Below are 22,778 nucleotides of genomic sequence, written 5' to 3'. Positions count from 1 at the left end.
GAACATGGGAAGGGGGTTCACAGTGAAGAAGGTGATTTTCGTATAAATTTAAATTTAGCCCAACCAGATTGAGGTAACTGCTGATGAGGAGTGTGCAGGTGAAGATGTTGCTGTTTGTTTCACAGAGGAGGCAGGGACGTTGCTGGATCCTGACCAGAGAGCTCTGCGTAAGGAAGTCAAGGAGGAGAATCGTGGGATCATGGACCCTCTCAGTAAAACTCCCGGTTAGATCATAAGATCATTTTTAAAATTCCATACATACCTCTATGTCAGGGGTTGACAAGGCTTGAGCAGCCTGGGCCACTTCACTCCCCCGGAGATCTCTCTGCGCTCTCTCTCTCTCTCTCGCACGCATTCTGGCACGGAGGAGGCGTCTGCAGCCGATAGGAAGCCCCGCCAACACCGCTGAAGTGAGTCCCCTAGCCATGCTGTGCGGGGACTTGCCGAGTGGGCGGCAGGGTTTGGGGGCAGCTCGGGGGCTGGTTAAATGACCCCCGCGGGTCGTATCCAGCCCCCGGTCCTTAGGTTGCCTACCTCTGCTCTATGTGATGAACCTCCACTGCATCTGGGAATCTCACATCCCCACCGTGATCCCTGAATGGAGGGAAATCAAGAGTCTTCTCTGTGAATGTCCTTTTTTAGCAATGACCAGGCTTGTCTGAACAGCCCTGGCCTTTTTAAATGTCGGTCTCAGAGTTTTAAGGGAAGTTGAAGTAACTTCTGTCAGGTTTGTTGTTTTTTCTTTTGCTTCTGCCTGCGTTTGGTTGACCAAAGAGATGACTAACCTGGGAGATGGACTGGATTCCAGAATTGAGCCAAACAAAATCCATTCCAGATAAAAGCCAAGCAATGTGTCAGTTCATGCCAGCCAATAAAGGCAGTGAAAACTATAGGAAGGCCCCACATCTAACTGTATTGAGTTCTTCCTCTATCACAGGGGTGGCCAACTCCCAAGAGACTGCGATCTACTCACAGAATTAAAAACTGGCAATGATCTATGCACATTTTGGGGGGGTTCAGGTCAAGGTTGTTGAGCTTTTTTAGGGGAGCAGAGGTTGTTGAGTTTCTTTTTCAGGGGAGCCAAAGCTTTTTGGGGGGGGGGAGATCTGAGATCTACCGTGATCTACAACAGATGTCCAATGATCCGCAACAGACATCCGGTGATCTACCTGTTGGAGATGCCTGCTCTATCACAAGCATTCATGAATTTTGTTTAATAAACTGGAACTCTAAGGCTCTAATTAGCTACTCTCTTCATTGCAGAAGGTGATGAATTGGAAAGGAAGAACAAGGGGGAAGGGAAGAACAGAATCCACATAGCAGAGAAGTCATATAAATATTCAGAGTGTGGAGAGAACATCCGTCAGAGCTCCCGGTCCACCTCCCATCAAAGAAAGAGCTTCGTTCAGAGGGATAGCCTCACTTCACACAAAAGAGCACAGAGTAGGGAGAAATTGTATCAGTGCTTGGAATGTGGAAAGAGCTTCAATCGGAAATATAGTCTCACTTCGCATCAAAGAATTCATACAGGGGAGAAACCCTATCGGTGCTTGGAATGTGGAAAAAGCTTCAGTCGGAAATATAGTCTCACTTCGCATCAAAGAATTCATACAGGGGAGAAACCCTATCACTGCTTAGACTGTGGAAAGAGCTTCCATCACAGCTCCACTCTCACTTTCCATCAAAGAATTCATACAGGGGAGAAACCCTATCAGTGCTTTGAATGTGGAAAGAGCTTTTGTCTGAGTGGTGATCTCACTTCCCATCAGAGAATTCATACACGGCAGAAACCCTTTCAGTGCTTCGAATGTGGAAAAAGCTTCGGTTATAAGAACGCTCTCACATCCCATCAAAGAATTCATACAGGGGAGAAGCCATATCCGTGCTTGGAATGTGGAAAGAGCTTTCGTCAGAGTGGTGGTCTCACTTCCCATCAAAGAATTCATACAGGGGAAAAACCATATCAGTGCTTGGAATGTGGAAAGAGCTTCAGTCAAAACGCCCATTTCACTTCCCATCAAAGAATTCATACAGGGGAGAAACCCTATCAGTGCTCAGACTGTGGAAAGAGCTTCAGTCAGAGTTCTTCTCTCACTTCCCATCAAAGAATTCATACAGGGCAGAAACCCTATCAGTGCTTCGAATGTGGAAAGAGCTTCACTAATACGGTAGCTCCTCTCTCACTTCCCATCAAAGAATTCATACAGGGCAGAAACCCTATCAGTGCTTCGAATGTGGAAAGAGCTTCAGGAAAAGCTCCCATCTCACTTCCCATCAAAGAATTCATACAGGGGAAAAACCCTATCAGTGCTCAGACTGTGGAAAATGCTTCCGTCAGAAGGAAAATCTCACTTCCCATCAAAGAATTCATACAGGGCAGAAACCCTATCAGTGCTTCGAATGTGGAAAGAGCTTCAGGAAAAGCTCCCATCTCACTTCCCATCAAAGAATTCATACAGAGGAAAAACAAAAAACCAAAAGTAATATAGCAAAAAACACAATTGTATAGAAAAGAGAAGGGGGTAAGAATAACTAAAAATACCCTTTATCACATTTGTATCATATGATTCATCAACACATAGGGAAGACAGGCGCCCCAGCTCAATCCTGGGTGCCCCCCTCTTCTCCCCATCGCCCACCCTGAGAGATCCTTCCTTCCCTGCATTACTTGCAGGTCCCTCGCACCTCCAACTCTCCTCTTCCTATCTGTGTCCTTAATTCAAAATAAAGAATCTTAATATAAAAGATACCCAAAAAAATGTGAAAAGGAAACTCCCAGCTCCCTCTCTGAAAATCATCTGTTGCAACAATTATTCATAATTTGCACTCCAGAATAATCCCATCTGTATTTCGTATCCAGCCTTTTTCCTCCCCTTCAGCAAGACAACACTTTCCCCACATTTCCCTCCCTAGCCCAGATTTTACTTTCTTGGGCTCCTTGATCACTGCAGATGGTGACAGCAGTCACGAAATTAAAAGACGCCTGCTTCTTGGGAGAAAAGCAATGACAAACCTAGACAGCATCTTAAAAAGCAGAGACATCACCTTGCCGACAAAGGTCCGTATAGTTAAAGCTATGGTTTTCCCAGTAGTGATGTATGGAAGTGAGAGCTGGACCATAAAGAAGGCTGATCGCCGAAGAATTGATGCTTTTGAATTATGGTGCTGGAAGAGACTCTTGAGAGTCCCATGGACTGCAAGAAGATCAAACCTACCGGTATCCATTCTTAAGGAAATCAGCCCTGAGTGCTCACTGGAAGGACAGATCCTGAAGCTGAGGCTCCAATACTTTGGCCACCTCATGAGAAGAGAAGACTCCCTGGAAAAGACCCTGATGTTGGGAAAGATGGAGGGCACTAGGAGAAGGGGACGACAGAGGACGAGATGGTTGGACAGTGTTCTCAAAGCTACAAACATGAGTCTGACCAAACTGCGGGAGGAGTGCCTGGCGTGCTCTGGTCCATGGGGTCACAAAGAGTCGGACACGACTAAACGATTAAACAACAAGCCCAGCCTTCAAATCTTAACCACTCAGACAGTGAAATGTGACTCTTATAATGATCATCTCAAAATCCAAATTACTATAGTACCGGGTATTTCTCCAGTTTCTAGGTCCAGTATCTATAAAGTCTTATTAAAACTGTTCCATCAAATCTCAGCCACAAGTCACAATCCACAATTATTATCTCTTTTACTGTTCATCCAATCCTGCTTCCTCCTCTTTCTTCTTTTCCTAATCTTTGGACATTTTAATCCACAGAGGATGGGGAAGAAGGCCTCTTAATTCTCTTTCCTCATACGAGATCATAGCTTGCGTTGTTCACCGTTTCAGGAGTTGCATTGCATCCCCTTTTAGGACCCTCGTACCTATGGGACAGCCTCTCCCGGTATGACCCACAGAGGACATTAAGGTCCATAAATAATAACATACTGGAGATCCCGAGTCACAAGGCGGTTAGGCTGGCCTCGACCAGGACCAGGGCCTTCTCAGTACTAGCCCCGACCTGGTGGAACGCTCTGTCTCAGGAGACTAGGGCCCTGCGGGATTTGTCACCTTTTCGTAGGGCCTGCAAGACAGAGCTGTTCCGTTTGGCCTTCGGACTGACGCAGTCTGACCCCGGGGTTACCCTCCCCTAAGGTTTCATCTCATAATGGTTTTATCTTTCTTGTAGATTTTTAATTTTAAAATTGAATTTTAACATTGTATTAATCTGTATTTTAACTGAATTGTTTCTTTTATACTTGTGTTGATATATTTTTTGTTAGCCGCCCTGAGCCCGGTCTTGACTGGGAAGGGCGGGGTATAAATAAAATGATGATGATGATGATGATTATTATTATTATTATTATTTTGCTGGCTGTACATTTTTCTCTGCCGATCATTCCCACACCAGCTCAGCCCAACCTCGTCTTTCTCTCTGCTCCTGTTCTTCCCTCGCCTGCTCAACACAACCTTCTGCCTCTCCCAGCAACTCCTTTCCGGCGACTCCCAGCTTAGGACCCACACATTCCCCTCGGTCTCTTTTTCTGGGTCTTCAATGCCAAGACGCCCCATGTCTGGATGGAGAGCAGAGCTGCAGAAGCTTCTTTGGAGTAGATGCATCTGGTTCCCAATAAATCACGCAGGGGCGAAGTTCGTGGGCAAAAGAACAACTTTTGACTAAAGGTTTTTCAGCTTCTGCGTTTTATTGCTGGCAGTGGGTAGGTGGGGGTCTGGGGAGCAGATATAACAGTGGGGACCATCCATGGGAGGGCAGGGGAGGCCTGAGTGGGTCAGCACCCCCCCCCCCGTGCAAACCTAGCTCTCCAAGAAGGGAAAGAGTGACCAGCCGCTTGGACTTTGGCCTCTTCTCTCCTCCGGCAAAACGAGACGCACCGGAAGCCGGCGGGGCAAAGTCCCGGGCCAAGAGAGGTCTGTTCTGTTTTGTCCCTGCCAAACAGCCCCCTCTGAACTGGCTGCGGCGAGAAGCAAGAGGACAAGAGAAGGGAGGCCGCCACTGGCCCCCACCACTGGCGGAGCAGCGAAGAACATAAGCGAAACCCTGCAGGATCCGACCATTGGTCCACCCAGCCCAGCGTCTGGTTCCCACTGTGGCTGACCAGATGCCCCCAAGGGAAATCCAGGAGTAGGACCCCTCTCCGCTCCTGCCTGTGGACTGTCTGGCCAGAGTGGTGCATGCTCTGGTTGTCTCCCGCTTGGACTACTGCCATGCGCTCTACGTGGGGCTACCTTTGAAGGTGACCCGGAAACTACAACTGATCCAGAATGCGGCAGCTAGACTGGGGACTGGGAGCGGCTGCCGAGACCATATAACACTGGTCCTGAAAGGCCTACATTGGATCAGGGTATGTTTCCAAGCACAATTCAAAGTGTTGGTGGCATGATCTAAACTCTGGAATAAGGGCATAAAATTTACGGCATGCACTGTATTAAAGGAAAACATCATAGAATCATAGAGTTGGAAGAGACCACAAGGGCCATCCAGTCCAACCCCCTGCCAAGCAGGAAACACCATCAAAGCATTCTTGGCATATGCCTGTCAAGCCTCTGCTTAAAGACCTCCAAAGAAGGAGACTCCACCACACTCCTTGGTAGCAAATTCCACTGCCGAACAGCTCTTACTGTCAGGAAGTGGAATCTTCTTTCTTGTAGTTTGAATCCATTGCTCCATGTCCGCTTCTCATGAAGATGATGTATCAATGGTATCTCACTCCAACCAAGTTGGCAAAAATGTACAGGACTGGAAGTAAAAAATGCTGGGAAAGCTTAGATAAGGATGGCGATTTTTACCACATGTGGTGTTGTTGTTGTTTAGTCGTTTAGTCGTGTCCGACTCTTCGTGACCCCATGGACCATAGCACGCCAGGCACTCCTGTCTTGCACTGCCTCCCGTAGTTTGGTCAAACTCATGTTCGTAGCTTCGAGAACACTGTCCAACCATCTCGCCCTCTGTCGTCCCCTTCTCCTTGTGCCCTCCATCTTTCCCAACATCAGGGTCTTTTCCAAGGATTCTTCTCTTCTCATGAGGTGGCCAAAGTATTGGAGCCTCAGCTTCACGATCTGTCCTTCCAGGGAGCACTCAGGGCTGATTTCCTTAAGAATGGATAGGTTTGATCTTCTAGCAGTCCATGGGACTCTCAAGAGTCTCCTCCAGCACCATAATTCAAAACATGTGGTGGCTGTGTAATAAATAATAGCCACATGTGGTGGCTGTGTAATAAAATAATAGCCACATGTGGTGGCTGTGTAATAAAACAAAGGCATTTGGGGACAGTATATACAATGAACTTAAAATAATGTCTAGATATACCTTCCCTAAAAGGCTGGAGGCATTTCTTTTAGGAATGCTTGGGGAGGAGATACCAAAAGAAGACGAAAAACTTTCTGTATGTGACAATGCCGGTCAGAGTTTCAAGGATGAAACATCAAGATCTGCCGACTATCGAGGAATGGCAAACAGATGGTAGAGTGTGCAGAATTAGCCAGGATGATTTGTGAGCAGGATGATTTGTGAGCAGACATTATTATTATTATTATTATTATTATTATTATTATTATTATTATTATTATTATTATTATTATGTGTTGTACAGTACATTTATGAACATTTATTTTATATTTGGGACCTTAAAATTCTTATAAGGGGCCATTGTCAGGATCCCCCCTTCTGTTGCGGGTGCGATCATGAGATTGGAGACCGGTTGCCAAGCCTTTAGGTATGTGGCCCTGAAAGCGAAATTATGGCTATGGCTCAAACTATGTTTCAGACCAATGGGTTTGGCCCCCCTGATTCTTGGGATAATTTTAAATCTCCATGGGAAAGGGAAGTGGTAGAGGAAGTGCAAAAGTGCGGTCTGTCCTCCCTTTATATTGAGTCCATGACGTACAGCCGTGCTAAAGTGGTGATCGCTCAGAGATTGGGGGATATCGCCAGACAGGAGGACATAGCCCGCGTGAAATCTGGGATGTTTTTAGGGGAGCAGGTGTATCGGTCTGCACCAGCCCGTTACCTGGCGGATATCCACTACGTGGAATACTAATTACTGTGGCTAGACTGAATGTCCTTGATTCAGCGGTTTTGAGGGGAAGATTTGGAGGAGTCCCATACGGTCAGAGAATGTGCCATTGTGCCTTGGGTGAGGTAGAATCCACAGAACACATTCTACTGAGTTGTCCCTTTTATAATGATTTAAGGCAATATCTTATAGACCCGTATTTATCTCAGTTTAGTTCCCGACCAAGAGAACGGCAGGCAGCATATTTGCTAAACAAGCCCACTGGGAAAATAACCTTCTCAGTGGCTAAATTCCTCTTCCTGGCGCTCAAGTGTCGGAAACGTATAATCGAATGTCTTGATGTGGGTTACCTGTAGGAGGTTTAGTAGCGCGGTCATACCCCATTTATGTATCCCTCTGATGCCTTCAGTTTTATATTTTTATATTTTTATGTATCCCTCTGATGCCTTCTGTCTTATATTTTTATATTTTTATGTATCCCTCTGATGCCTTCAGTTTTATATGTTTATCTTTGTGTTGAGAAATGTTTTTTTGTTTCTGACTATCGGTCGAATAAAGTATATTGATTGATTGATTGAAAATTCTTATAACAGCAGCTGTAGCTGGGAAAATGTGCTCCTAGCCATGGAGGGTTCTTGAGCGTGACAGAGAGGGGTCCATGAGCACCCCAAAAACCTGCTCTTTCCGGGGGGGGGGGGTTACCCTGCCCCCAGCCAGCCGCTCTCCAGCCTCCCAGCCACAAAGCCAACATCCTCCCTAGGTTCAAACTCTGTTAATTTTCTACTCTGTACACTGTAGGTGTAGCTGGGTTTTTACAGATCCTGCTGGGTTTAGAAGACTTTATTAAAGCAGAATATAAAATTTGAAGTGCGCCACAATTCTCCACCAGCATTTGAAAGCAGCAAATAGAAGTTCCAGAAGCTCAAAGCTTCATGGCTACATTCCTGGTGCCCAGCAAAGAGAGGTTTTGTCAATGTTTATAGTTTCCCTTTTCCGTTTGCGGCATCCAAGAGGGGAACAGTCTCCCTCGGAAGGTGGTGGACAAGTCCCGGTAACTGGACTTGACAATCAACTGCCTTTCCTTGGACCTCGTCAGGACAGAAATCCACGGCAAGAATTTCCTTCCATTTCCACCCGTGCGCAACCAGACGCGTCCCATGTGCCTCTTTCACCATTTCGTTTCCCACGGCTGCTGCAACCGTTCTCTCCGTTTTACGTACACGTTATAAAATGAAACTTCTGCGGAAATAAATGACAACAAGCAGTACGGCTTCTTCGTCTTGAGCAGAAGGACGGTGGTCCTTGCCTGTGTGCCGACAGCTCCACATTCTTCGGGAGAGGGGGCCTCCGGGGAAAGGGTGCGCCCACCCCTAGGCGGTCACCCAATGCACTCCCTGGCGCCCACAGAGGGCTCCTTGGCCGAGCTCACAGAGCCAGGAGGTCTGAGCTGGTGGAGGTCTCCACGAGGATGGAGCCCGGAGGGCAGGCAGGGGGTCCCCCTTGCAGCCGCAGCACCTGCCCGCTGCCAGCGTCTGGGGGCGTCTCCGCAGCCAAGACTTTGACGTACCCCAGCCGGGTGCTGCGCAGGAACCGCCTGGCCCACACCTGTGGAGCAGGGACCAAAAGGAGAGGAATGTGAGATGGTAGATTGGGAAAAGGGATTTGTAATTTATGGCATGTTGTGAATTGAAAGAAAACTACAGGAGTAGTTATGTAGACTTCGGGTTGCGTAAGCGGCAAACCCGGAATTATTTTTCCAGGTTTTGCTGCATGTGCAGAAGCGCTCTACCCAGTTGCGAAAACCTCGGGATCCAGCCAGACCTCCGGAACGGATCCCGTCCACAACCAGAGGTACCACCGTATATGAAAATGATGTGCCAGCGGTATTTGACTCCTAGCAAGTTGACGGAAATGTATAGGACAAGTTCCAAATATCTGCTGGAAATGTAAAGAAAAAGAAGGTGCCTTTCATCATATGTGGTGGAACTGTAAGGTAACGAAAGCTTCCTGGGAGATGATATGAAAGAGCAAATGCTAAGAAATAACCTTTGTTAAGAAACCAGAAGCTTTTCTGTTAGGAACTACAGGTGCCTCCATCAAAAAGGAAGAGAAAAGATATGTTATGTATGGAACAACAGCTGCCCAGATGCCCAGAGATGGAAAGAAGGCAAAGTCCCGACAAGAGAGGAGTGGCAAGCTATGAGGGACTATGCCAATGGCAAAACTGACTGGAAAACTGAGAAACCAAGAGGACAAAAACTTTACAAATGAATGGGAAAAATTTATAAGTTATTTAGGAAACCACTGTAAGCAGATGGAAACACGAGCAGGATTTCGATCTCACTTGTAGTGTAAGAATCACCGCGGACAATGTGGTTTGATATAAAAATTGAAGTATGAAAGAACACGAGAACAGGGCCTTTTCTGCAGTGGCTCCCCGTCTGTGGCATACTCTCCCCAGGGAAGTTCGCCTAGCGCCTTCATTATACACCTTTAGCCACCAGGCAAAAACGTGGTTTGATTTGACATCCTATACCCTTTTTAAAATGCTGGCTCTTTTGAGTGGTTGTTTTTTATTGCGTTGTCGTTTTTTGTTTTGATTTTGCGTATCCTATATAATGAAGTGCAAGTGTCTCTGCGTCCAGTCCCTGTGTCCGTGCTACTGCGCATGTGCCCCACGGACACAGGGATTGGACGCAGAGACACGAGGCATTCGGCTCCCTCCCCTTACCAGCTCCAGGCTTGGGCTCCGTTCCAGCCTCTTCACTCCGGCCACAGGCGACAATTGTGCAGCCGCCTCCTCAGCTCCCTCTTTCGGAGCACCGGCGCCCAAGTGGAGCAACGCGCGGGGGGAGGAGGAGTGGGAGACGGCCACAAATTCGGTCACAAGATGGAGGCAGAAAGAACCACTCGGCCTCAGTGGCAGCGGCGTCCCCCAGCCGCCTTTCAAACTACGCTTCCCAGCAGCAATTAAAAACTAACGAGGGCGGTTGGCGGGCCGGTGTTGGTGGTGGGCCAGCCACGTTCCTGGCTAGCGAGGCCGCCACAAGTGTTTTCCCTCCCGCTCTCTCCGTTCCTATCTCTCTCCCCTTCGAAACCTCCCCCCGCCCGAGGAGAAATGCTGCCTGGGTTCACTCGCAGGGGGGCGGGGCCTACAGTTCGAGTCCGCCTCAGGCTGGCCGAGGGAGGCGGGCGAGGGGCTGAGGTGATTCTCTCCCCCCCCCCAGGTTGTCTGAGGAGAAGCACTGCAACGGGTGGCAGCCTCTGTTTCTGGGCTCCCTCCGGGAAGGAGCGAGCCAATGCAAGCAACTCGATCTCCCCCGGCACCTGTTGTTGGAGCGCTTTCCCATTTCCTCCAGCTGCGCCCTAAAGTGCAATCCGGCAGGTGCGTCGCCTGCCCCCCCTACAAAAAAGGACCCAGATATTTGAATGAATGAATGAGTCCCCCCCCCCAAAAAAAACCCACACGGTTTTGCCTGTGAGCGCAGCCCGATCCTGTCACTGTTCTAGCACCCGTTAATTTAACGGGCTTCATGATACTAATTTGATATATTATCTGAACTGCCCTGAGACATTCGGGTATAGGGCAGTATGGAAATTAAATAATAAATAATTATATGCAGTAATAAATGTTTAAAATGAGACTCCATGGAGGGCGGGGGGATGAAGTCGTGAGTTTCGGATGAATCACTTTTTATGGATATGTTTTTCAATTCTTTGTTTATAACTTTGTATTCGTGGAACCAAATGAAAAACAAAAATGAGAGGATTCATTCATTCAACGCCCGCCCCAGTTGGTGTTCGGGGCAGGGGGAGAAGCCGGCAGGACCCGAGAAGAGGACGGCCCCACAGGAGGGGTGCGGCGGATGGTGTCCCTGATTCCACATTCCTGCATTGCGGGGGTTGGGCTAGATGACCCTTGGGGGTCCCTTCCATCTCGACAGTTCTGCGGTTCCACCTCAGGACCGCCGATGGCGCCATCCATCATGGACTCAGTCCTCTTGCAGACCCCAAACCCCCCTCCTGGCCCAGAGCTTCCTCCCAGTTCATAGAATCGTGGAGTTGGAAGGGAGCCCCAAGAGGCAGGTATCGGAGCTTTAAAAGCATAGAACTGTTGGGCTGGAAGGGGTCCCCAGCGGTCATCTAGCCCAACCCCCTGCCATCCAGTCTGTACCCTCCCCGGGACAGCCTTCCTTTTGCCCCCCGGAGCCCTGAGAAGGGGGAGGGAGAGCGGTCGGTGGGGGTGGGAGATCATGCCAATGCTCTTGCCCCCCCATCCCCACCCACCTCGATGCGGATGGGCTTCCGCGGGCGCCGGCGGCAGAAGACGGCCTTGAAGTTGAAGTCGGGGCTGGAGGTGGCCTTGTGGAGGCAGGATCGCACCGCCTGCCCTTCGGCGCAGAGCTTCACGTAGACATCTGGGGCTGGAGAGAGAGGGAGGGGGAGACACCCCAGTCATTTGCCCCCAGGCCTCTTGTGGGACCCCTCTCCCAAGGGCCCCTCCCTCACCAGCACCCCCCCCGGGCACAGGTAGACTATCCCTGAATGTGGAGGCTCTGCGCCACAGCTCAGAGCTGCTGACCGGCCTCTCCTGCCGCCTCCCCCTTGAATTCGCCCCATGCCCTTTTTGCAAGCCGTCTAGGGCATGCCCTCAACACCCACCTTGTGGCAGTGAGATCCACAGAACCATTGTCATTTTATCTGCCGTTCCTGCATCACGGGGGGTTGGGCTAGATGACCCTCAGGGTCCCCCTCCAGCTCCACCGTTCTACAATTATTTGTGCTGTGGGCAGCTCAAGGCTCCCAAAAGGGGTGGCATCAGGGAGAGGGGAGGGTCTTTCTGCGGAATCACGGAATTGTGGAGCTGGGAGGGATCCCCAGGGGTCATCTAGCCCAACCCCCTGCAACGCAGGAGTCATCGCAAGCTCACCTTTGCTGGAGTTGGGGAGCGCCAGCCCCACGGCCCGATGAACCCAGACGGAGGTGATGAGCTGGTGGGATCCGGAGCAGCAGCTGCAGCGTGGAGGTGGGGGGTCATTGCGGTTGATGGCCCTGGGGGGGCAGAGAGGGAGGGAAAGAAGTGTATTTTTATTCTAATAGCCTTTCAGGAACATAGATCTGTACGGGGCTCCCAGGGATCATCCAGTCCAACCCCCTGCAATCCCTGCTTAGGGCTCCTTCATCTAAAGCCCACCCACCCGCTAAACTACCCTGTGAACTGCACGTGAGCTCCCAGGAATCATTTTTGTGGGGTGGGGGGTGCTTTCAAAATGAATACACAGCCGAGGAGAGAACCCCCACCACCCTCTGTCTTTCTGGTATCACACAACCGGCTCCATCTGTAGAGAGGGGAAGGCACTCTGCCCATGCCCAGAGGAACACTTGTCACCCTCATTAAATCGCAAAGTTGCAAAGCTGAAAGGGGCAGGTGGGACCGACCCAGCTGCTCCGAAGGGGCCCGTCAGGCGAGGCGAATGCACTCTGCAGATGCTCAGAGGGAAGGAGGGAGGGAGGGAGGCGGGTGGGTGGGTACGGGTTGAGGGGACCTGCTCACCGCAGCCTGGCTGGGCGCTCGCTGTAGATCCGCAGGAGGAAGGCGCTGCTCTGGCCGGGGTCAAAGGTCGTGGGCAGGAGGGCGTAGCGACCCCCGGGCACCTCCACCCGGAGCAGGACACTGCGGGAGTTGATGTAGGTGGAGCCAGCCATTCGGGGCGGGATGCGATGCAGGCGCCAAGTCCGGTTCTGCTCCACCTGCGAGGAAGGGAATGATATGGAATGGGGAGGGGTCCCCAGCGGTCATCTAGCCCAACCCCCTGTAAGGTGGGAATCGCCACTCAAGGGGGGGGGTGGACAGCCGGCCTCTGCTCAAAGGCCTCCATTGGGCTGGATGAGTCCTGCAATTCAAATTTCAGCGCCAACGGCCCCCTCCTCAGCCCCTCCCCTGCCAGGTCAGGCAAGGCCTCCCCCCCCTAGGGCGGGTCATTAAAAACCTAGTTTTGAAAATGCCTTCTCCAAAGGTCTTATCTTACTACACTAGGAATTATATGGCTATATCTGAAATTTCATGCATATCAGTTAATATCTTGACCCTCCTCCATGAAAATAGCTGTTTACTTGGCCATTTTCCTATTTCGTGAAGACTGAAAATTCAATTCAGCGGAGCAGGGTCAAGATATTAACTGATATGCATGAAATTTCAGATACAGCTATATAATCCCTAGTGTAGTAAGGTAAGACCTTTGGCGCAGGCATTTTTTTTTAAAAAAAGTTTTCCATGAACCGCCCTGCTCCCGCCCCCCAAGAACCTCCTGCCATGGGCGTACCCAGGATCAAAACTAGGGGGGGGGCAAGGGGAGGGGCCAAGGCACGGAAGGGGAGGGGCCACAAAGTGGGCGGGAACGGCAAACTCGCGCTCCGCCGGGCTGTGCCCCTCCCTAGCAGCAGGGCTGGTGGGCGGAGGCGGAGCCCAGCCCAGCGGAGCGCGAGTTCGGCGTTCCCGCCCACCGCGCCGCGCTCCCTGGTTCCCCGCCGCGCTTGGCCTTGCCTGAGGGCGCGCCGGGGAGCTGGAGGGAGGGTGCGGCGCGGTGCGGCAGGAATGGCGAACTCGCGCTCCGCCGGGCTGTGCTCCGCCTCTGCCCACCAGCCCTGCTTCTAGAGTAGGGCAGCTGCCCTAACTTGCCGCATGGTGGGTACGCCCTTGCCTCCTGCCCCCCAGAACAAGGTGCTTGGACTCACGCTGAAGAGCTCGAAGCCAATGGGGAGGTTGTGCCCCCCAGAGCCAGACCCCCGGAGCTGACGGGTGTCTTCCTGCTGCAAGGAGATCAGGACTGAGTCTCGAAGTCCAGACACATCAAAGAAGAACTGGGGGAGAAGAGAAAAAACGTCAGCCAATTATTTTGACTGCATATATATAATATGATATGATAATACATATATATAATATGATATGATGATGATGATGATGATAATAATTTATTATTTATACACCGCCCATCTGGCTGGGTTTCCCCAGCCACTCTGGGTGGCTTCCAGAAGGATATTAAAATACAATAATCTAATAAACATTAAAAGCTTCCCTAAACAGGGCTGCCTTCAGATGTCTTCTAAAAGTCTGGTAGGTGTTTTTTTCCTTTTGGCATCTGGTGGGAGGACGGTTCCACAGGGCGGGCGCCACCACCGAGTGAGAGTTCCTTCAGCGGCGGGGCAAATGCACTCTGCACATGCACAGGTGGCACTCAAGTCTACCTAATGCACCCTAGGCATGCACACCACAGACCCCAGGCCCTTGTTCCAGGCCAAGCCCTGTGGTGGGTGGGGGGCTCCTGCTGTCCTGGCAAGCTTTTGGGGGGTGGGCCTCTGGGCTCCTTGACCCTTTCCACACCCAGGGAGAGGGGCCGGTTCCCTGCAGAGGATTGGCAGGCCTAGTCTAAGGTGCCCCAGAGCCAAACCTGGCTGGCTCCCACTTGGATGGTGCAGTGGTTAGAGCACTGGGCTAGGACATGGGGGAGACCAGGGTTCAAATTCCACACCCCCTCAGCAGCTCCTGGGGTGATCTTGGTGGACGGTCGCTGACTCTCAGCCTACCCTACCTCGCATGCTGTTAATACACACACACACACACACACACACACACACACAAACACAGAAATTCCGACCGTGAAAAGTTAAAGTGTGGCTTAAATTCGCGAACTTAAAAAAACTGGCTTTTACGATATCGCTGCTGAAACAGAAATACAGGAAAATGGAACGGGGGTGAGTGCCTGTGGAATTTTAAGGGAGCAGCTTATATTCGGGGATCGTCCCCCCCCCCTTGAATTTTAAAGGTACTGCTTATATTCAGGTCAATATGGAATTTCGTGTTTTTATCTTGCTTTTTTATGCTGTCAACCTCCCTGAGATCTATGGATGGAGGGCAATAAATTTACGTAATTGAACTGCACAATTGGAAGTGACCCCCCAGTGGTCATCTAGTCCACCCCCACCTCCCACCCCGCAATGCAGGAATCGCATTTTATAGGTTGCAATTACTGACATTGTGTGGTGGTTCTCTGTTGCTTGTGAGCTGCTCTGGGAATCATTGGAACGAAAAGCAGAAATACGGTACTATCAGTCAATCAATCAATCAATCAGTTGTCAGAGTCTGGTCTTGGTGGGCTGGGGGGGGCTGCAGGAGCCCCCGGCTCTATGTGATGAACCTCCACTGCATCTGGGAATCTCACATCCCCACCGTGATCCCTGAAGGGGACCCCAGCGGTCATTTATTTCAACCCCCCACAATACAAGAATCGCAGTTGAAGAATCCCTAAGAGACGGTTGCCTGATCTCTGCGTAGAAGTCTCCCGTGAAGCCTAGAAGGCAGAGTTGGAAGGAGTCCCCAAAGGTCATCCAGCCCAACCCCCTGCAATGCCATGTGGTGGGGTCCCCCTGGAGGTGAAAGGAGACTGGGTGGGCTCTGGGGGGCTGTTAGAAACTGTCCTGCTCAAGGAGCAGAGGGTGTTGACCTGTCTCACTTCAAACCTCCCCCCCCCCTTCGCAGGTCCCCAAAATGGCAGAAGGTGAGCCAGAGAAACCGGAAGCAAATGGGGGTCACCGTCCGGGACGATGGCGAATTCTGGTACGCTTAGGGTTTTTGGGGTGTGTGTGTGTGTCTCCATTGGTCTCTCTGTGATTGTGGTGCCCCTCAGAGTCCGATTCTGCAAGGCTCCATTTCAGGGGTTAGCAGGACTCTAGGATGTGGAAAGACCTCAAGGCGGGCTGATCCCTCGTTCCGTCTCCAAAGGGCTCCTTGGAAAAGACCCTGATGTTGGGAAAGATTGAGGGCACTAGGAGAAGGGGACGATAGAGGACAAGATGGTTGGACAGTGTTCTCGAAGCTACGAACATGAGTTTGACCAAACTGCGGGAGGCAGTGGAAGACAGGAGTGCCTGGCGTGCTCTGGTCCTTGGGGTCACGAAGAGTCGGACACGACTAAACAACAACACAGGGGCCTTCCACATCTGCCCCCCCCCCCCGGACCCCGTGTTCGTTTCATTTCTTGCATGGGACACGTCCTCAGAGATTATTTTCGGGAGGGAGGGATGGATCTCCTGCCTGGGAAGCCCCCCCCCGCTCGCTGAGCTGGAGTTTTTTTTTTTTGTTGAGGGGGTGTCTTGTTGGAGCCATTTCTGAGCCCAAGGCACCTCCTGCCACTACGCAGACTTTTGCCTCTTCTCCATCCCAGCCTTTCCTTGGGATCCAGGAGCCTGGAGGTACTATGTTGGGGGAGGGGGAGAGGAGAGCCCCCCCCATGGCCACCCTAGTCTCCCTTGCGGTTAGTCCGGATCAGATGTGGGCTCCTTGGGGCAGAGTCCTTGGCACAGATGGAGGAGGTGGGGACGGGAGGGGAGGGGGCAGCCCCTGGCGCGCAGGCTCAGAAGGAGGAAAAGTGAAGGCAGGGAGAGAGAGGGGCGGGCTCCATGCGCTCGGCTTTGCAAGGGTTAAAAGGAACAGAGCTGGATTCCTAGAGAGGACAGGAAGTGGAGGGGGTTGAAAGTGTTCCGGAGCGGAAGCCCCTCCCTCCCTCCCTCCCACCCACATCCCCTCCTGCTTCCTTCTCTCTCCTGGACTCCGGTGAGTGAGTCTCCTCTCTTAGGCTGTGCTGGGGGTCCCAGAGGTGCAGGGAGGGCTATTTCACCAGAAGGGGCAGAATAAGTTTGATTTCTATTCACAAACTGGGGTGGGAAGGAGGAGGAGGAGGAGGAGGTCCGTCTAAAACAGGCATACCCAAATTGCAGCCCTCCAGATGTTTTGGCCTACAGCTCCCATGATCCCTAGCTAAGAGGACCAGTGGTCGGGGAAGATGGGAATTGTAGTCCAAAACACCTGGAGGGCCGAAGTTTGGGGGTGCCTGGTCTAAAACCTTAACAGAAAGCATACCATGTACACAAAATCACAGAGAAAGAACGAGAAAGTGAAACTCAGGAATAGGAAGAGGAAAGAATCTCCACACATCAGATCAATACTTTTCCCACTAAGAAATGCAAACTGACAATACCATGCCAGGCTTATGAAGTGGGGTGAGGAGCAAGCAGAGGAAATTGGAATCACTGGAGAGGTTTAGAAATGGGGCTTCTGTGGGGAAGGGGCTGCCCCATTTGTGCTTCTCCAGGGGCAGGAGAATATCTAGGGCAGGAGAATCCCTGCAGGGCCTCTGAGGCTCCCTTTGCTTCTTCCTCTCTCCCAGGACCCTGCAGCTTGTTTTGGCTCCTCGACTCCCCAGCAAGGATGAAAGAGACGGATTCTGCAAAGCTAGCGAGGATGGAAGGGGGAAGGTGGACGGTGGACCTGGTCAGGTTGCCTCCTGCATCCCTCCCCGCAGCCTCTGAGCATTCCCTCCCTGGGGCCTCCAAAGAAGGAGACTCCACCACACTCCTTGGTACGGTAACAAATTCCACTGCCGAACAGCTCTTACTGTCAGGAAGTTCTTCCTAATGTTTAGGTGGAATCTTCTTTCTTGCAGTTTGAATCCATTGCTCCGTGTCCGCTTCTCTGGAGCAGCAGAAAACAATCTTTCTCCCTCCTCTATATGACATCCTTTGATATATTTGACCATGGCTATCATATCACCCCTTAACCTTCCCTTCTCCAGGCTAAACATGCCCAGCTCCCTAAGCCATTTTTCTTCTTTGATTTTTTCTTTGATTTTATATGCTGTGATCTTCTTTGTGAACCACCTTGAGACCTCTGGGTATAGGGTGGTGAAGAAATTAATAATAATAATAATAATAATAACGGGAGAGAACAGAGAACATTCAACATCGCAAAGCCGAATGCCTAGACAGGAGCTCTTGTGGCCGTTGTGCTTAGATTAAGCGTGAGTTATATTCACTTTTCCTCTTCTGTTGCTAACGAAACAATACAGAGTTGGTCTCCTCATGAACATGGGAAGGGGGTTCACAGTGAAGAAGGTGATTTTCGTATAAATTTAAATTTAGCCCAACCAGATTGAGGTAACTGCTGATGAGGAGTGTGCAGGTGAAGATGTTGCTGTTTGTTTCACAGAGGAGGCAGGGACGTTGCTGGATCCTGACCAGAGAGCTCTGCGTAAGGAAGTCAAGGAGGAGAATCGTGGGATCATGGACCCTCTCAGTAAAACTCCCGGTTAGATCATAAGATCATTTTTAAAATTCCATACATACCTCTATGTCAGGGGTTGACAAGGCTTGAGCAGCCTGGGCCACTTCACTCCCCCGGAGATCTCTCTGCGCTCTCTCTCTCTCTCTCGCACGCATTCTGGCACGGAGGAGGCGTCTGCAGCCGATAGGAAGCCCCGCCAACACCGCTGAAGTGAGTCCCCTAGCCATGCTGTGCGGGGACTTGCCGAGTGGGCGGCAGGGTTTGGGGGCAGCTCGGGGGCTGGTTAAATGACCCCCGCGGGTCGTATCCAGCCCCCGGTCCTTAGGTTGCCTACCTCTGCTCTATGTGATGAACCTCCACTGCATCTGGGAATCTCACATCCCCACCGTGATCCCTGAATGGAGGGAAATCAAGAGTCTTCTCTGTGAATGTCCTTTTTTAGCAATGACCAGGCTTGTCTGAACAGCCCTGGCCTTTTTAAATGTCGGTCTCAGAGTTTTAAGGGAAGTTGAAGTAACTTCTGTCAGGTTTGTTGTTTTTTCTTTTGCTTCTGCCTGCGTTTGGTTGACCAAAGAGATGACTAACCTGGGAGATGGACTGGATTCCAGAATTGAGCCAAACAAAATCCATTCCAGATAAAAGCCAAGCAATGTGTCAGTTCATGCCAGCCAATAAAGGCAGTGAAAACTACAGGAAGGCCCCACATCTAACTGTATTGAGTTCTTCCTCTATCACAGGGGTGGCCAACTCCCAAGAGACTGCGATCTACTCACAGAATTAAAAACTGGCAATGATCTATGCACATTTTGGGGGGGTTCAGGTCAAGGTTGTTGAGCTTTTTTAGGGGAGCAGAGGTTGTTGAGTTTCTTTTTCAGGGGAGCCAAAGCTTTTTTGGGGGGGGAGATCTGAGATCTACCGTGATCTACAACAGATGTCCAATGATCCGCAACAGACATCCGGTGATCTACCTGTTGGAGATGCCTGCTCTATCACAAGCATTCATGAATTTTGTTCCATAAACTGGCTCTCTTTCTTCCTGAGGCTCTAATTAGCTACTCTCTTCATTGCAGATGGTGATGAATTGGAAAGGAAGAACAAGGGGGAAGGGAAGAACAGAATCCACATAGCGGAGAAGTCATATAAATATTCAGAGTGTGGAGAGAACATCCGTCAGAGCTCCCGGTCCACCTCCCATCAAAGAAAGAGCTTCGTTCAGAGGGATAGCCTCACTTCACACAAAAGAGCACAGAGTAGGGAGAAATTGTATCAGTGCTTGGAATGTGGGAAGAGCTTCAGTCGGAAATATAGTCTCACTTCGCATCAAAGAATTCATACAGGGGAGAAACCCTATCGGTGCTTGGAATGTGGAAAAAGTTTCAGTCGGAAATATAGTCTCACTTCGCATCAAAGAATTCATACAGGGGAGAAACCCTATCACTGCTTAGACTGTGGAAAGAGCTTCCATCACAGCTCCACTCTCACTTTCCATCAAAGAATTCATACAGGGGAGAAACCCTATCAGTGCTTCGAATGTGGAAAGAGCTTCAGTCAGAGCTCCAGACTCAGTTCTCATAAAAAAACTCATACAGGGGAGAAACCCTATCAGTGCTTTGAATGTGGAAAGAGCTTTTGTCTGAGTGGTGATCTCACTTCCCATCAGAGAATTCATACACGGCAGAAACCCTTTCAGTGCTTCGAATGTGGAAAAAGCTTCGGTTATAAGAACGCTCTCACTACCCATCAAAGAATTCATACAGGGGAGAAGCCATATCCGTGCTTGGAATGTGGAAAGAGCTTTCGTCAGAGTGGTGGTCTCACTTCCCATCAAAGAATTCATACAGGGGAAAAACCATATCAGTGCTTGGAATGTGGAAAGAGCTTCAGTCAAAACGCCCATTTCACTTCCCATCAAAGAATTCATACAGGGGAGAAAACCTATCAGTGCTCAGACTGTGGAAAATGCTTCCGTCAGAAGGAAAATCTCACTTCCCATCAAAGAATTCATACAGGGCAGAAACCCTATCAGTGCTTCGAATGTGGAAAGAGCTTTACTGATAGCTCCTCTCTCACTTCCCATCAAAGAATTCATACAGGGGAAAAACCCTATCAGTGCTTCGAATGTGGAAAGAGCTTTACTGATAGCTCCTCTCTCACTTCCCATCTAAGAATTCATACAGGGGAAAAACCCTATCAGTGCTTTGAATGTGGAAAGAGCTTCACTAATAGCTCCCATCTCACTTCCCATCAAAGAATTCATACAGGGGAAAAACCCTATCAGTGCTCAGACTGTGGAAAATGCTTTCGTCAGAAGGGAAATCTCACTTCCCATCAAAGAATTCATACAGGGGAAAAACCCTATCAGTGCTTTCAATGTGGAAAGAACTTCACTAATAGCTCCAATCTCACTTCCCATCAAAGAATTCATACAGGGGGAAAACCCTATCAGTGCTCAGACTGTGGAAAATGCTTCCGTCAGAAGGAAAATCTCACTTCCCATCAAAGAATTCATACAGGGGAGAAACCCTATCAGTGCTTCGAATGTGGAAAGAGCTTCAGGAAAAGCTCCCATCTCACTTCCCATCAAAGAATTCATACAGAGGAAAAACAAAAAACCAAAAGTAATATAGCAAAAAACACAATTGTATAGAAAAGAGAAGGGGGGAAGAATAACTAAAAATATCCTTTATCACATTTGTATCATATGATTCATCAACACATAGGGAAGACAGGCGCCCCAGCTCAATCCTGGGTGCCCCCCTCTTCTCCCCATCGCCCACCCTGAGAGATCCTTCCTTCCCTGCATTCCTTGCAGGTCCCTCGCACCTCCAACTCTCCTCTTCCTATCTGTGTCCTTAATTCAAAATAAAGAATCTTAATATAAAAGATACCCAAAAAAATGTGAAAAGGAAACTCCCAGCTCCCTCTCTGAAAATCATCTGTTGCAACAATTATTCATAATTTGCACTCCAGAATAATCCCATCTGTATTTCGTATCCAGCCTTTTTCCTCCCCTTCAGCAAGACGACACTTTCCCCACATTTCCCTCCCTAGCCCAGATTTTACTTTCTTGGGCTCCTTGATCACTGCAGATGGTGACAGCAGTCACGAAATTAAAAGACGCCTGCTTCTTGGGAGAAAAGCAATGACAAACCTAGACAGCATCTTAAAAAGCAGAGACATCACCTTGCCGACAAAGGTCCGTATAGTTAAAGCTATGGTTTTCCCAGTAGTGATGTATGGAAGTGAGAGCTGGACCATAAAGAAGGCTGATCGCCGAAGAATTGATGCTTTTGAATTATGGTGCTGGAAGAGACTCTTGAGAGTCCCATGGACTGCAAGAAGATCAAACCTACCGGTATCCATTCTTAAGGAAATCCCTGGAAGGACAGATCCTGAAGCTGAGGCTCCAATACTTTGGCCACCTCATGAGAAGAGAAGACTCCCTGGAAAAGACCCTGATGTTGGGAAAGATGGAGGGCGCTAGGAGAAGGGGACGACAGAGGACGAGATGGTTGGACAGTGTTCTCAAAGCTACAAACATGAGTCTGACCAAACTGCGGGAGGCAGTGGAAGACAGGAGTGCCTGGCGTGCTCTGGTCCATGGGGTCACAAAGAGTCGGACACGACTAAACGATTAAACAACAAGCCCAGCCTTCAAATCTTAACCACTCAGACAGTGAAATGTGACTCTTATAATGATCATCTCAAAATCCAAATCACTATAGTATTTCTCCAGTTTCTAGGTCCAGTTTCTATAAAGTCTTATTAAAACTGTTCCATCAAATCTCAGCCACAAGTCACAATCCACAATTATTATCTCTTTTAATGTTCATCCAATCCTGCTTCCTCTTCTTTCTTCTTTTCCTAATCTTTGGACATTTTAATCCACAGAGGATGGGGAAGGAGGAATCTTAATTCCCTTTCCTCATACGAGATCATAGCTTGCGTTGTTCACCGTTTCAGGAGTTGCATTGCATCCCCTTTTAGGACCCTCATACCTATGGGACAGCCTCTCCCGGTATGACCCACAGAGGACATTAAGGTCCATAAATAATAACATACTGGAGATCCCGAGTCACAAGGCGGTTAGGCTGGCCTCGACCAGGACCAGGGCCTTCTCAGTACTAGCCCCGACCTGGTGGAACGCTCTGTCTCAGGAGACTAGGGCCCTGCAGGATTTGTCACCTTTTTGTAGGGCCTGCAAGACAGAGCTGTTCCGTTTGGCCTTTGGACTGACGCAGTCTGACCCCGGGGTTACCCTCCCCTAAGGTTTCATCTCATAATGGTTTTATCTTACTTGTAGATTTTTAATTTTAAAATTGAATTTTAACATTGTATTAATCTGTATTTTAACTGAATTGTTTCTTTTATACTTCTGTTGATATATTTTTTGTTAGCCGCCCTGAGCCCGGTCTTGACTGGAAGGGCGGGGTATAAATAAAATGATGATGATGATGATGATGATTATTATTATTATTATTATTATTATTTTGCTGGCTGTACATTTTTCTCTGCCGATCATTCCCACACCAGCTCAGCCCAACCTCGTCTTTCCATGGAGCACTTTCTCTCTGCTCCTGTTCTTCCCTCGCCTGCTCAACACAACCTTCTGCCTCTCCCAGCAACTCCTTTCCGGTGACTCCCA

At 49.7% G+C, this 22,778-nt stretch overlaps 2 protein-coding genes and 1 pseudogene across 3 annotated transcripts in view; 2 read left to right on the top strand and 1 right to left on the bottom strand.

The window, feature by feature from the left end:
* LOC118095142 (zinc finger protein 420-like) overlaps positions 1-6,600 on the top strand; it is a 29,828-nt pseudogene extending 23,228 nt beyond the window's left edge.
* Positions 6,601-7,759: 1,159 nt separating this feature from the next.
* On the bottom strand, positions 7,760-13,887 carry LOC132593070 (calpain-5-like). The gene is made up of 5 exons (XM_060281973.1): positions 13,753-13,887; positions 12,572-12,768; positions 11,948-12,069; positions 11,305-11,441; positions 7,760-8,622 (listed from the first exon to the last, which is right to left on the bottom strand). Exons 2-5 carry the CDS (start codon positions 12,721-12,723, stop codon positions 8,443-8,445), a joined length of 591 nt encoding a protein of 196 aa, XP_060137956.1. The 5' UTR covers positions 12,724-12,768; positions 13,753-13,887; the 3' UTR covers positions 7,760-8,442.
* A 2,701-nt stretch (positions 13,888-16,588) lies between these two features.
* LOC132593069 (zinc finger protein OZF-like) overlaps positions 16,589-22,778 on the top strand; it is a 47,897-nt gene continuing 41,707 nt past the window's right edge. Inside the window, exons 1-3 of one of the 2 annotated variants that reach the window (XM_060281965.1) lie at positions 16,589-16,627; positions 17,241-17,432; positions 19,204-21,485. In XM_060281965.1, coding sequence (XP_060137948.1) covers positions 17,282-17,432; positions 19,204-20,780 — 1,728 coding nt within the window. In that variant the 5' untranslated portion in view covers positions 16,589-16,627; positions 17,241-17,281 and the 3' untranslated portion in view covers positions 20,781-21,485. Of the gene's footprint in view, positions 16,628-17,240; positions 17,433-18,009; positions 18,158-19,203 lie in introns of those variants that run through there. The other variant, XM_060281971.1, reaches the window with a different exon arrangement.

The sequence above is a fragment of the Zootoca vivipara genome, chromosome 13 (genome assembly GCF_963506605.1).
Source record: "Zootoca vivipara chromosome 13, rZooViv1.1, whole genome shotgun sequence".
NCBI lineage: Eukaryota > Metazoa > Chordata > Lepidosauria > Squamata > Lacertidae > Zootoca > Zootoca vivipara.
This window is presented reverse-complemented; position numbering and strand designations above follow the sequence as displayed.